This window comes from Centruroides sculpturatus, unplaced genomic scaffold, assembly GCF_000671375.1.
Source record: "Centruroides sculpturatus isolate CEXI.00-Female unplaced genomic scaffold, Cexi_2.0 scaffold408, whole genome shotgun sequence".
Taxonomy (NCBI): domain Eukaryota; kingdom Metazoa; phylum Arthropoda; class Arachnida; order Scorpiones; family Buthidae; genus Centruroides; species Centruroides sculpturatus.
Genome location: NW_019384597.1, coordinates 276,721 through 290,023, shown reverse-complemented (window position 1 = coordinate 290,023; position 13,303 = coordinate 276,721). Strand labels below are relative to the sequence as shown.

The 13,303-nt window shown below is 28.4% G+C and overlaps 1 protein-coding gene across 1 annotated transcript in view; it reads right to left on the bottom strand.

Moving 5' to 3' along the window:
* Positions 1-1,210: 1,210 nt before the first annotated feature.
* The window catches only part of LOC111624912 (probable very-long-chain enoyl-CoA reductase art-1), a 27,180-nt gene continuing 15,087 nt past the window's right edge, over positions 1,211-13,303 (bottom strand). Inside the window, exons 6-11 of the mRNA XM_023367895.1 lie at positions 9,772-9,894; positions 6,680-6,752; positions 5,730-5,773; positions 5,573-5,630; positions 3,854-3,988; positions 1,211-3,784 (exon numbers count right to left, since the gene is read on the bottom strand). Coding sequence (XP_023223663.1) covers positions 3,657-3,784; positions 3,854-3,988; positions 5,573-5,630; positions 5,730-5,773; positions 6,680-6,752; positions 9,772-9,894 — 561 coding nt within the window. The 3' untranslated portion in view covers positions 1,211-3,656. The remainder of the gene's footprint in view (positions 3,785-3,853; positions 3,989-5,572; positions 5,631-5,729; positions 5,774-6,679; positions 6,753-9,771; positions 9,895-13,303) is intronic.

Genomic DNA, 13,303 nt, shown 5'->3' with positions numbered 1-13,303 from the left:
GCTATGTTGAATGCATATATCCAGAGGTGCATGCATTTGATAAAAGAGGTGTTGGATGATCATCCTGTGGATGGACATTTCTCACCTGCTGCACCCATAGGATTAGATTGGCAATGGTCATTGCTAATTGCAGATGAGTCTGGATCCATCATCCAATCATGTCTCACACATGCTCTATCTGGTGATTGATATCACTAGATAGAGCATGTGCTGATAGTAAGTGCCTTCCTAGCAACATATATCTTGAAGAACATGTTGAGTTGCAGCCTTAGTATGGGAACAAACATTATCCAGTTGAAACATGCCCCCTCAGTACTGTTCATGAGTTGCAGATCAATGGATTCAATTACCATTTTGATGTAAACATTTGCTGTCATGAAGCTCTTACAATAACAGGACCACCTGGTCCTGTTATTGTAAGAGACCCTCCCAACCATAATTCCTAAGATTGGACTGGTATGCCAATGATAGATGTTGCTTGCCAACAGACATTCTCCAGGCCTCCTCCTGATCTGTCTAAGTCAGGTACCAAAGCAGAAACATCTGTGAATACTACACCATTCCATTCTGCCTTCCAATGAGCTCTTGTGCAACACCACTGATGCCTGGAGCAGAGGCTACTCTCCAAACAGTTCTTGTGATGATTATGGATGCCACTGCTGCCCACCAAGGACATCCTGCATATGTGCCAATCTTTCTCTCCAGTGTCCAGGAAGGTCCAGAGCCTGGACTCCCGGTTGTAATGCCTTCCTTGGACCATTTCTGCCAACAGTGGTACATGGTGGACACATCTCAATCCAGTCTACCACAATCTCAAATGAAAATCCAGTCTACCACATTGTGTTGTTCAAACAAGACTGTGATATGCACTTCACTGTTGCCTTTAGCTACAATGCACAGAATTCCTCAATATAATCACAGTTTTTCAGTGATATTAACACTAATAAAGAGCTCTGTGTATGTGTAATCGAATGTGTTTAATTTGCCTTCACTGTGGCACTATACATCATTCTGTGACTTGTGATCTTGAAATTGGTATCAATATAATAAATCATTTAGATAAATATTATAATATAACCCTTCCCTGGTGATGGAATTTCAATTTCTGCTGGTGTAGATTGGGTTCCTTACCTGTTTCTAGGCAAAATTGGAAGCCTTGGATTGTAGGAAAAGGTTGTGATGACAAATATTTAAATATCTCTTAGGACACTCATTGTTTTAAATCATATTGTATATATCTCTCCTTGACAGTTACTTGAACTGTATATAAATTTGACAGGAAACAGTATTAATTAGAAGAGAGGTGTTAAGGTAAGTGTCTGAAGACCTGCAGGATTTCACAGGAGTAAGCCAACCAACCAAAGCTCTGGAAAATGAATTTTCTTGTCCTTGGAAACAAATATTCCTTACTTTTCCAGAGATGACCAAATGGAAACAAATATCCCCACTGCAAGCAAACCCAAGTCCTTCAAAAATAATACCACATCTCAAGAATGAATTTTGTGCAAGCTGTTCTTGGTTGGTTCCATTCCTGTCATCAGTATCATCGTTTCAACATTTTGCTATCCCCAATTAAATCCAACCTGATCTTAGCTGTAAACAAATAACCAGGATGCAGTTTTCAAGTAACTAACTTACCTTTTCAGTCTATTATTAAATTATGTTTTGCAAAAAAACTTAGAAAAGATGTCCAATAAACAACCTAAGAAAAATAGAAAGTGCTCAAAGTGTTTTCTGTGAACAAGATTAAAAATGAAAGAAGAAACACCTTTGATAACTCAACTCAACACGTAAGTACCTAAGTTTGGAGTTACTCACTCTGTACAGAACATTCTAGAAATTTGCATGACATTTTTATTCTCTTCAGTTATGAAACTTTCATGATTTGTTTGTTCTTGTTTCCAATTATTTGGTAAAATCGAATTAAAAAAAAAGAAACTTCATAAATTTCTTATTAACATATTAACAAAGGTGTAAGAACTCTTGAGTTTTGTGAGTTGGACCACACATGAAAAATTCCTGGGAAACTGTTTGCATTGACTTGATCCCTGGTTCTCAGAGCACTAACACCTTAACAGCCTTATGATTAAGAAATTGGCAAAATGAAATTCATAAATACGTATTAGCTTCGGTTTTTAGTGAGTAAAAATTGTATAATTGTATTTAATCTGTTACAAAACAATTTAGCCTTTGATATTAATAAAGTAGACACTGTAATATTGTTTATTACAGAACTGGAGTGTCTGGAAGATATTCAAAATGAAAGACAAACCTAATGAAATTTTAAATATAGGATTTATTGACTTAAAATACAATAGTCACACAATAATAAATTTATATATATACATATATAAATTCATTGGACACTATATAAAACACAACCAAATAAATATTGTATATAATTTGTAACAACTTAAAAAGAAACAAAGGGTTTTGGAAAAATTCACATCCTTCACTACAGTTTGTAATACTTTGTTAATACAAAAGTGAAAAATTCTTTGAAACTTTTGCACATTTTGGTAATTATTTTACATGGACTAGAAGTGATAGACATCAAAACCACAAACATTAATATTCCATGCAATGGCATTGATTTGTTTGAATTGCTACTCCTTTTGGACACACTCTCTGATAGCATAAAATGATACGTGCCCACATTCACTCTTTCAGTACAAAAAATCGTTTTCACGACTATAAATTTTATTGGGTACACTCATAATTAAGATAAATATGAAGATTTTACTATATCCTAGACAAGTAATTGTTTTGCAAATTAGCATATATTTTCTCAAAATATAAATTTCTTATCTTTTCCATAATTACATTATAAATAATGTACTGCTTTGGCCAGAATTAAATCTCATTTTTCTCTGTTAGCTTACAATAAATTTTGTTATCTAAACTGTACTATGCACAATGAAGAAAGTTTGAGACTGTTGGAAAAAGATGAAAAGCATGGATTAGTGCATAACATATGATTTATATTTAATTCTGTTGATGTTAAATATGCAGAACAGATTGCAAGAGCCTGGAGATTTCTTATTGATGAATTACCATGTTTCCCTTTCATTTCATTCATATTCTGTCAGTACTTCAGAAGTACTGACAGAAAATAGATCAATAAACAAAACTGTATTGCAAATCAGAATCAAAGTCTACATTTTCAAGTAGTCACCAATGCAATCGTTTGCCTCCGAACAGTATAATCCATTAACAGTAAATCTCTTCATTCTATATATTATTGACAACATTGGGTATAAATCAATGTTATATTAAAAAAAACAAATAGTTAGCACTAGATCTCAGCTCCTATTATGTGCATTGCAATTACATTAAAATTTTATTTTTGGTGTGTACATCATGCTATCAATTTAACTGCACTGAAAGAATAACTTAAGTGCTCTTTAATACAGCAGTTTTTTCAATTTAGAATCATACATGCATTTGATTATTCTATGACTAAATTTCTAAAGTTGTTGTTATAGTTATAGTTTTATTCAGAATTGACATTGTATCTTGCTATGCTGTAACTGTCAAAATAAATGTTCAATGGATGTTTTCTTTAAATCTTGATTTTTAAGCACAAAATAAATACAATTAGTTAAATTCTAAATAATTTTCAGAATTAAAATGCAGTTCTTGATTTGAAACAAAAGTTATAGTACAAAAGGAATGATCGCTTTCCTATTTTTAGGATAATCTTCAAATTCTTTTTTGTAGTTATGATGTTTTTGAAGTGCCCAGACTGTCATTTGATATAATCCCAATAAGGTGAACATTCCAGCTAAAAAAATTTTTAAATAGTTCTGTACTTTGTACAAACTTAGTATTAAAAATTGAAAAAATAAAATACCTGGGAGACATTGAACCATTATGGTGAAAGAAAACCAAGCCATTACTTCGTAAGTATAGTTTGGACAGGATACAAAATTAAACAGATAGGTGAAAGGATTTCCTGTGGCCATAGGAATTTTACGTTCTTTGGTTCCTATATAATAAAGAATTACACAAAAATGTAACTAATTTTCAAGGAGAGATTTCTAGATGACAATAAGGTAAAATAATAATAATAATTTTATCTATAATATTCTCTAAGGCCAGTAGTAAATTATCTAATTTTTTGCCTCTATAAAGCATTTTAATATTTTGTTTTTGTTACAATAAATTATGTTTATCATCATCTTTAGGAATCTACAAGAATTAATATATGAGATTATCCTAGTTATACTTTTCAACCATCACCACACACATCCTAGATCAATGCCCTAAATTGTACTAAGAAACAATGCACAGCATGGGACACTATTAATTACATACATACACATTCAAAATAACAATGATTCATTTTTGTTGCCAGAGTTGCATAGTGAACCTAGTGTTTATCGTTGCTTTTAACACCTCCATCCCTTATATGCATCATAATGATTATCGAACTCTATCGTACCCAGCAGAAAAATAAATAAATTACGCAACCAACACCTTATTATTTGCTGAGGGATTTTATTAAAACAAACGTTTTTGATCTACTCAATAGATCATCATCAGGCTAAATGGAACATATCATAAATAGAACAATAAGTTCAAAAAATCGATATCAACTAATAAGAATAAACAATAAATTGTAAAAGATACATACAAGTAAAAATAAATAACATATTACAACTACTAAACATTAATAGTAGCTTATAATTAGATATGATAGATTGTATTAATGTTTAGTAGTTGTGTTATTTATTTTTACTTGTATATATTACATCTTTTACAATTTATTGTTTATTCTTATTAGTTGATATGTTATCGGTTTTTTGATATTTTTGAATTTTGAACTTATTATTCTATTTATGATATGTTCCATTGAATAGATCGAAAACGTTCGTTTTAATAAAATCCCTCAGCGAATAATAAGGTGTTGGTTGCGTAATTTATAATGATTAATTTTAAATTATGTAATGCAGATAATTTCATGTATAACTACAGTAAGATTATGAAATAATGGATTTTTTTCTAGCTCCATCTATGGCTAACATCACATTTTTTTCAATGTTTAATTAATTAATTATTTGGGTATGGAATTTTAAAAAATACATTGTGCATGGAACAAAATATGTATACAATATAATCATCATGGTTCACATTGCTAATGTTGCACCCATGCTGGTTATGACACCAAAAGCCCAGAAATGTACTGTACATGTTTCTACAGAATAAAGGATAGAAATCTCAAGACAATAATTTCAAGTGCAGGTATTTTTTTTATATAAGCAAGAGGTTAATAAGTAAACATTTTCTGAGTGTATAACAGATTCTTATGGAAGATTTTTGGCAGCCCAAACAGATTACATGAAACTTTTAAATCAAGAAAAAATAATGGTAGAACTTGTTGCTGGGGAGTGAAATATTTTTATGGTTATTATGACATTTAACAGAGATGATAAAATTTTATAGAAATAATGTAGAAGTTAATATTAATTTAAAAATTGACTAATGTGTTATGCACATTTTTTATATTAAATTAGCACAAAATTATAATAGTAATTTTCAAGTTTTATTCTGAGTTTTTATGCAAAATTACCTGGTGCACGAAGATTTTTAAAAACCCAGTGAGTGCTAAAATTTCCAATTTCACTTTGCTGTAAAATTTTTAAAAAAGTGTGTTTCAGATAATTAAGAATATAATCAACAAAAAAAAATGCATGATCCAAAAGATCACACATCACTAAAAAACTTACCACAAAACCTGCAAGTCCCAAATAAATTTGAAGGGGTCCAAACTCTAAAGAAATTTAATTTAAAATATTTTTATCATAAAGCAATGTCTCTATCAATAATGTTATAATACTAAAATAAATTTAACAATTTAGTATTATTTCATTTATGAGGAGAGGACACGGCTGACTAACCACTGATTTTGATCATCTTGGACATAGTGAAAGTACATCAAAAATGAGCAAATACATGTCCAAAGTTTCCATCCACTGTGCCTTGCAAATATCAATTTTGTAGTGAATGGCTGCAAGCCATGTCCTCTCCTTTACATTCAAACATGAGTATTATAATTTTGTTTTTTCTTGGTATAAATACTTATTTTTCATTACATGCAATAAAATGAAAAAATTTTTAATAGTATTGAATTGAATTTTCTACAAATGGAAAACCTATTTTTTCCAACAAGACATAACAACAACTTATTATTCAATTCTAAGATAATTTTTTCAACTTTTCAATGAAAATATGCATTGTTGTATTCAGATATTGGAAATATGTGCACAAATAAATTATCACAACAGTATTCAATAGTATTTTACTAAGATGATCATAGAGATTTTTGTGAGAATTAAGTCAGATATCATGAAAGTTGTTAATAATACATGCAATTTTGCTTCAAGGCTGATTTTAAACATCAGCCGTGTGAATTACATTATTGTGACCATTGTCTGTTTTATTCATTCTGAAAAATTTTTCAAAAATCTTACTTTGCTATCATGAAGGAAGTCATCTTCAAATTATGTGTGCATTAAAAACAATACTTTACATAATATATTGTCAAAGCATTCAGGTAACAACAGCAAAACTAGTAACTAACTTCAAAAGATATTTTATGATCAAATTGTAAATATTTACATTGCTTTTTCATAAATGTTAAATTTCAAAAACACGCAAAAATTTTATTTATACTTACTTGGAGGAGTATACAATGGATGGTTAACAAAGTAGCCAATAAAAATTGAAAACAACCAATAATATGAACAATTCTGAAAAAAAAAAATTCATTTTATTATTAAAATATAATATGGAACTAAAATTAGAAATAATTTATTCTTCTGAAGATGTGCAAAGAATTTAACTGGTTACAATTTTTTCACGCTTAAAAATATTTGAATGTTGTTATAACTTTTCCATAATTTTATTACGAATCATATTACAATTAAAACAGAAAACTTTCATACACTGACCTAGATATAGATTGAGGACTTGCATGAAAACATGGGATAATTGGTACAATTTGAAATTCAAACAAAATATTTGTTTCCTACACCGTTTTTATGCAAAAACATTTATATAACTCATATTTTAAATTTCAAAGAAAAATTTACAAAAAAATTTAATTATTTCACATTTTAGCATATACTGTATTAAGTTATATAATTTTTGATAATATCACACACACATGAATATTCTTAAATAACTTTCAACAAACCTTAAGCAAAATATTTAAAAAATACTGTGCATGACGCACAGTATTTTTTAAATATTGTTTCTTTCTATCTCTGGAAATTAAATTATGCTCTCTTGCCTAGAAGTGTGTGAGAAAACTTCCAGTTATCCCATTTTTGAATAGAATAGAAGTCCTCAATTAGTTGATGATGTAAGTTTTTATAATATTTTCATTACTTTTAAAAACAAAAAAATAATAATAGTTGTTTACTTTTATAATGATCAGAGTAACAAAATAGCAATATTAAACTTTATCATTATATCTTATCTAGTCCATGTGGTGGTATAAAATATTTTGTTTTAAAAAAAGTTAATCTACAATTAAATTAATATTCTGTTTAAGTTAGTTCCATTAATGAGACACTGAAAATAGGGAAACAAAATAAAATCACATCAGTAAACCTTATTAGTAACAGCTTTGCACTTCAATTCTTTTGCTTATTATTTATACACCATTCAAGAAAAAAACTTAATGAGAGAATTATTATCTAGAAAATGATGAAATAAAAAACATTACAAAAATATAACTAAATGTCTTGTCTAGTATCTACTTTTTTTTTCTGTTAACTCATAAAAATTTGAAAGCTTATAAAGATTACTATTATGTGGGTATTCAACTTAACACAATACAAGAATCCATGTAGCTGTCAAAGTTCTTCAAATATTATTTGTAGTCAGATTCTCTTCACCTATGTAAAGAAAGCATGAGTCAAACTGGTTTCATGGTCTGAGTATTCAAGAAGTGTCAACCACTGCACAACATAGCTTGTAAATAAAGTAAATACAGATATACCTCGCCTTACGTCGGTAATTTGTTCCAGGTGACTTAAACTGAATTTACTAGTCACTAGGCTAAACCAGAAATAGTTATTTATTTATAAATGCATTTTTAATAATATATGGTTAATAAGAATCTATTTTAAGCTTACAAACAAACAAATTTTAGTTTTTAATATAATACAGAAAAAAAGTAATTTAAATTTATGAATACATGTACAGTACTGTAAATACAGTACATACTTGTAAATGTGTATATTTTAATATGATTTTATGTGCTTTAAACGCTTTTCTAGTGATATTACGACTTCAATATTTGTGGCGGACGGACGTAAAGTCGAATAGATTGACTTAAACTTGATTTTTATTTTTTCGTATACTTTTTTGACAAACGATGTATAATTGGGAACGACGTAACTCGAGGTATACCTGTATTAAAATTATTTTGTGATAGTAGAAATAAACTAATTTATGTTAAATTTATCAATATCGAATGGCGCTGACAATGACGCCAAGTGGTAGATATTGGAATTACCGTGGAAAATGCCAATACTCTTAAAGACTGCTAAATAAGACAACACAGAGTCAGATATTTTCATGTTTTGTTCTCTAGGATTTATGATGATTATATTAACATTTACTGTAACAAAATCATATTAAAATATATACAATGTGCTTTTCTAGTGATATTACAACTTCAACATTTGCGGCAGACAGACATAAAGTCAAATAAAATGACTTATATGGAAAAACAAAAATCGAGTTTATTTTTTTGACAAACGACATATAATCGAGAACAACTTAATTCGAAACTACATAACCCAAAGTATACCTGTATTAGAATTTGTCTTCCTTTTTAAGAAGTTACTTGAATTATGTATTCACTAATAAGAAGTAAGGAATAAACAATTATTTCACTTTATATTTTTTCATTATAAAATTAACAAAAGGAATATTTCCATTTCCAATGTCAATTACTTTTGCATAATTCAAATTCCAAAGAAAAAGGAGGTATGCACACACAAGTTCCAAAAATTTGCAAGAATGAGAAGTGAAGTCAAAAGATGGATGTCACTGCATCTATCAGCTTTTGAAAATAATGTATAATACAGCATTTTACAACAATTTGCATGCAAATTTTATTCATTGAAAAGTTCAATCTTTTGCAAAAAATACAAAAACTGTGAAGTCTGTTTTTTTTTGATAAACTTCTTAGTGTTTCTCAAATAAAATGTAGTGTTAAAACATACTCCTTCCTATTTCAAAAAATAAGCTTGTTGCACATATTTTTCACACACTTGTACACAAACCAAATTATTGGAGGCATATTTGGGTTGGGCATTAAATACTAAAGGAATATAACTCAAAAATTCCATATAAGCAACTGTTTCCAACAGAAATCCTTATATCATGTTAAGCTAAACACCCTGTATCAAGACTATAAATTTTAAAACTAAAATCTTTTGCTAGTTTACACATTAATATTTCTCAACTAACAAAACTTAAGAGACTTATGAGCAGAATAAAAATATTTTATCATCATAAGAAAACATGCCATAATGGAATCTATGTATGATTAAAATTTCTAATAGCAACATCAGTTAATCTAGATACTTATATTACATAAAGATTGAAAACTAACTATATTTTGAGTTATATTGCATCATAAATTAGTGGAATCAATTTAAGCTATATTTTTCCATTTTTCAAATAAAAGCTAAGATTACATTAAAAACTTTGTTCTATTGTGAAAATCTATAAATATAAATTCATAATTACCTTTAAGAGATTTTTAATAGGCATTGTGGAATGAGAAAATCGATGAACAAATAATGTTTCCAATAAACGTTTCACATAATGTGCTATCCAACAAACAGCAGCAACACTAGAAAGAAAACAGTACTATAAAGTAAATCCATTTAACTTTCAATGTGTATTGTTGGTTAGCATATTCTAAATAATAATATAAGAAGTAAATGAATGAAAATGTTTGTCCCAATGAAAATTGTCTTAGATAATAGCCAAATTAATGTATTTTTTCCGTCTAGTCTTATATATATATATATATAATTTATATTTATAATTTNAATACTCTTAAAGACTGCTAAATAAGACAACACAGAGTCAGATATTTTCATGTTTTGTTCTCTAGGATTTATGATGATTATATTAACATTTACTGTAACAAAATCATATTAAAATATATACAATGTGCTTTTCTAGTGATATTACAACTTCAACATTTGCGGCAGACAGACATAAAGTCAAATAAAATGACTTATATGGAAAAACAAAAATCGAGTTTATTTTTTTGACAAACGACATATAATCGAGAACAACTTAATTCGAAACTACATAACCCAAAGTATACCTGTATTAGAATTTGTCTTCCTTTTTAAGAAGTTACTTGAATTATGTATTCACTAATAAGAAGTAAGGAATAAACAATTATTTCACTTTGTATTTTTTCATTATAAAATTAACAAAAGGAATATTTCCATTTCCATTATGACTTTGGCACATCTTATATTCTATCAGAAAAGATTTGGTTCACCCACACAGTAAACTGATCAAAATGATATGCAACATCTATAAAGTTGAATAAATTTATTATTATTTTGCTGGCTGATAAAATTCAGAAAAAATTAAAATACAGACACTAGGGATTAGCAACCTTCCAGGATCAGTGTGCCAATTTTATTTTGCATAAAGACGTATGCCTAATTTTATGAGATTCAGGAATACTATTATAATGGTCAGATCATTTTACATTCAAACATAACCTAAGTATTTTTTAAAATGCATAAATTTGTTATTTTGTTAATAAAATAAATAAATATTTACATAATGAGGAAGTATAAATATTTTGAGAAAAAATAAAACTGCATTATACAGTAGAGCGTCGTTTATCCAAAAGTCGGTTATCCGAAAGAATTCCAGTCGGCCTAAAGTATAATTTTTATTTATTTGTTTTTATATTTTTCAATGTATTTATTTCGTTTGTAAAACATAAAGAAATCATTTTTAATGATACAATAGCCACGATTATTATTTTAAAAAGTTTACGTTAGGCTTAACATTGACGAAAATTCAACGCGAAGCGACATGCAACGGAGAAAAATTTCAACATGGGATAGGTTAATATATTTTTTCGTACATAATTGGTTATCCGAAAAATAAGTTATCCGAACAACCACAGTCCCCAATTGATTCAGATAAACAACGCTCTACTGTATATTTATATTATTTAATTGCAAGTAAATTTAATATGAAATGAGCAATTATTTATTGTGATATTGTCAGACTGCAATTTTTAATCATATTTTTAATTTATTTAATTTAAAACATATGCTGTCCATCACAAATTTAATAGTGGCTTGCCTCTGTACATCATACTTTTCCTTTAACAACAGAGTCATGCCTGTCATCTAACACCTTTTGGGAGAAATTTTTGAATTGAAATAACATGACTTCAGGTTTGCATTGGAAGTTCATATATAGTTAATTGGGGCCTCCTGCCCTAAGGTTTCCATATCTTGTCTTGTCTTTCATCTATCTATCTAACTCTGTTCTTGAGATTAAGGAAAGACAGACAGACAGACAATAGTGGGAAATTATAGGTCTACAATTTTTTTTCAAATTGCAGCCTAACAACATTCATATCTGGTGCAGTTCAATAGTCACTAATTGTTACAGATAATAAACAAATGAGAGAGAGAGTAATAAATTGTATTGAATGATCCCTTTATAAATTATGTGTCTACTATATTCTACAAGCCTGGGTCCAAATTCACAAATGTCTTGTAAGATACAATATTGGAGAGATACTATGTTGTAAGTTATGATAAATTAACAATATTTTATATTTCATATTCACAAAACACATCGTAGCACTTAGAGAAAACAAGAAATTGGTAGTGTGACAATGCACGAAGTGCCCCTTATTCTTCGGCACCACGGGACTGAAGGGTCAACACTGCACTCTGTTTTAGTATCAAATAATTAAAGTAAAATATTCTCTTATAATATANATTACTTTAGATTGTTGTTGATTTTTTTAATCTGCTAAAATAACATAATACAATCATATATAACTTATAAAATAATATCAGCTTAATTAATATAGTTAAACTAGAAAAGTCCATATTCACTAGGTAAAGGATTCAAAAACAATGGATTACTCATATCAGCAGATGTTACAGTATGCAAATGTTTATTGAAAGTTACATCCATTCATGAGTTTTTTTAATGCAAAACCTCAGCAACTGTCACAAGGAAAATTTATGTTTACTTGAATTATGTATTCACTAATAAGAAGTAAGGAATAAACAATTATTTCACTTTGTATTTTTTCATTATAAAATTAACAAAAGGAATATTTCCATTTCCATTATGACTTTGGCACATCTTATATTCTATCAGAAAAGATTTGGTTCACCCACACAGTAAACTGATCAAAATGATATGCAACATCTATAAAGTTGAATAAATTTATTATTATTTTGCTGGCTGATAAAATTCAGAAAAAATTAAAATACAGACACTAGGGATTAGCAACCTTCCAGGATCAGTGTGCCAATTTTATTTTGCATAAAGACGTATGCCTAATTTTATGAGATTCAGGAATACTATTATAATGGTCAGATCATTTTACATTCAAACATAACCTAAGTATTTTTTAAAATGCATAAATTTGTTATTTTGTTAATAAAATAAATAAATATTTACATAATGAGGAAGTATAAATATTTTGAGAAAAAATAAAACTGCATTATACAGTAGAGCGTCGTTTATCCAAAAGTCGGTTATCCGAAAGAATTCCAGTCGGCCTAAAGTATAATTTTTATTTGTTTTTATATTTTTCAATGTATTGGCAGAAAGCATATATATAATTATAATAAAGTTACAATAAATTAAGTTAAAGTAGCCAATGCATCAAATGATATTTTTATGCCAAACTAAAAAAAGGGTAGCCAGATCTTGCAATGCTGGAAGGAATACTAAAAGCTGGAGTTGGGATTCATAAGATTATAGACCCAAATGCAGGGAAAGGAAAGAAAGGATGAAAGATAAAGAAGTGAGGAAGGTTGGAAAATTAAGAATCAATACTTGCATAACATAAGGTCTATTTAACCTTTTTCACTACTTTTTATCTTTTGGCCTTTCTCTCTTTAGGCTACCTCGAATTAGGGTCTATAATCTTTTGAGTCACAACTCCAGCTTTATTTAGTATTCCTTCCTCATTCACACATTTCCAAATATTTGAAAATATTTTCTTTCCACTCAAAAATAAAATATGAATAAAGGTTTA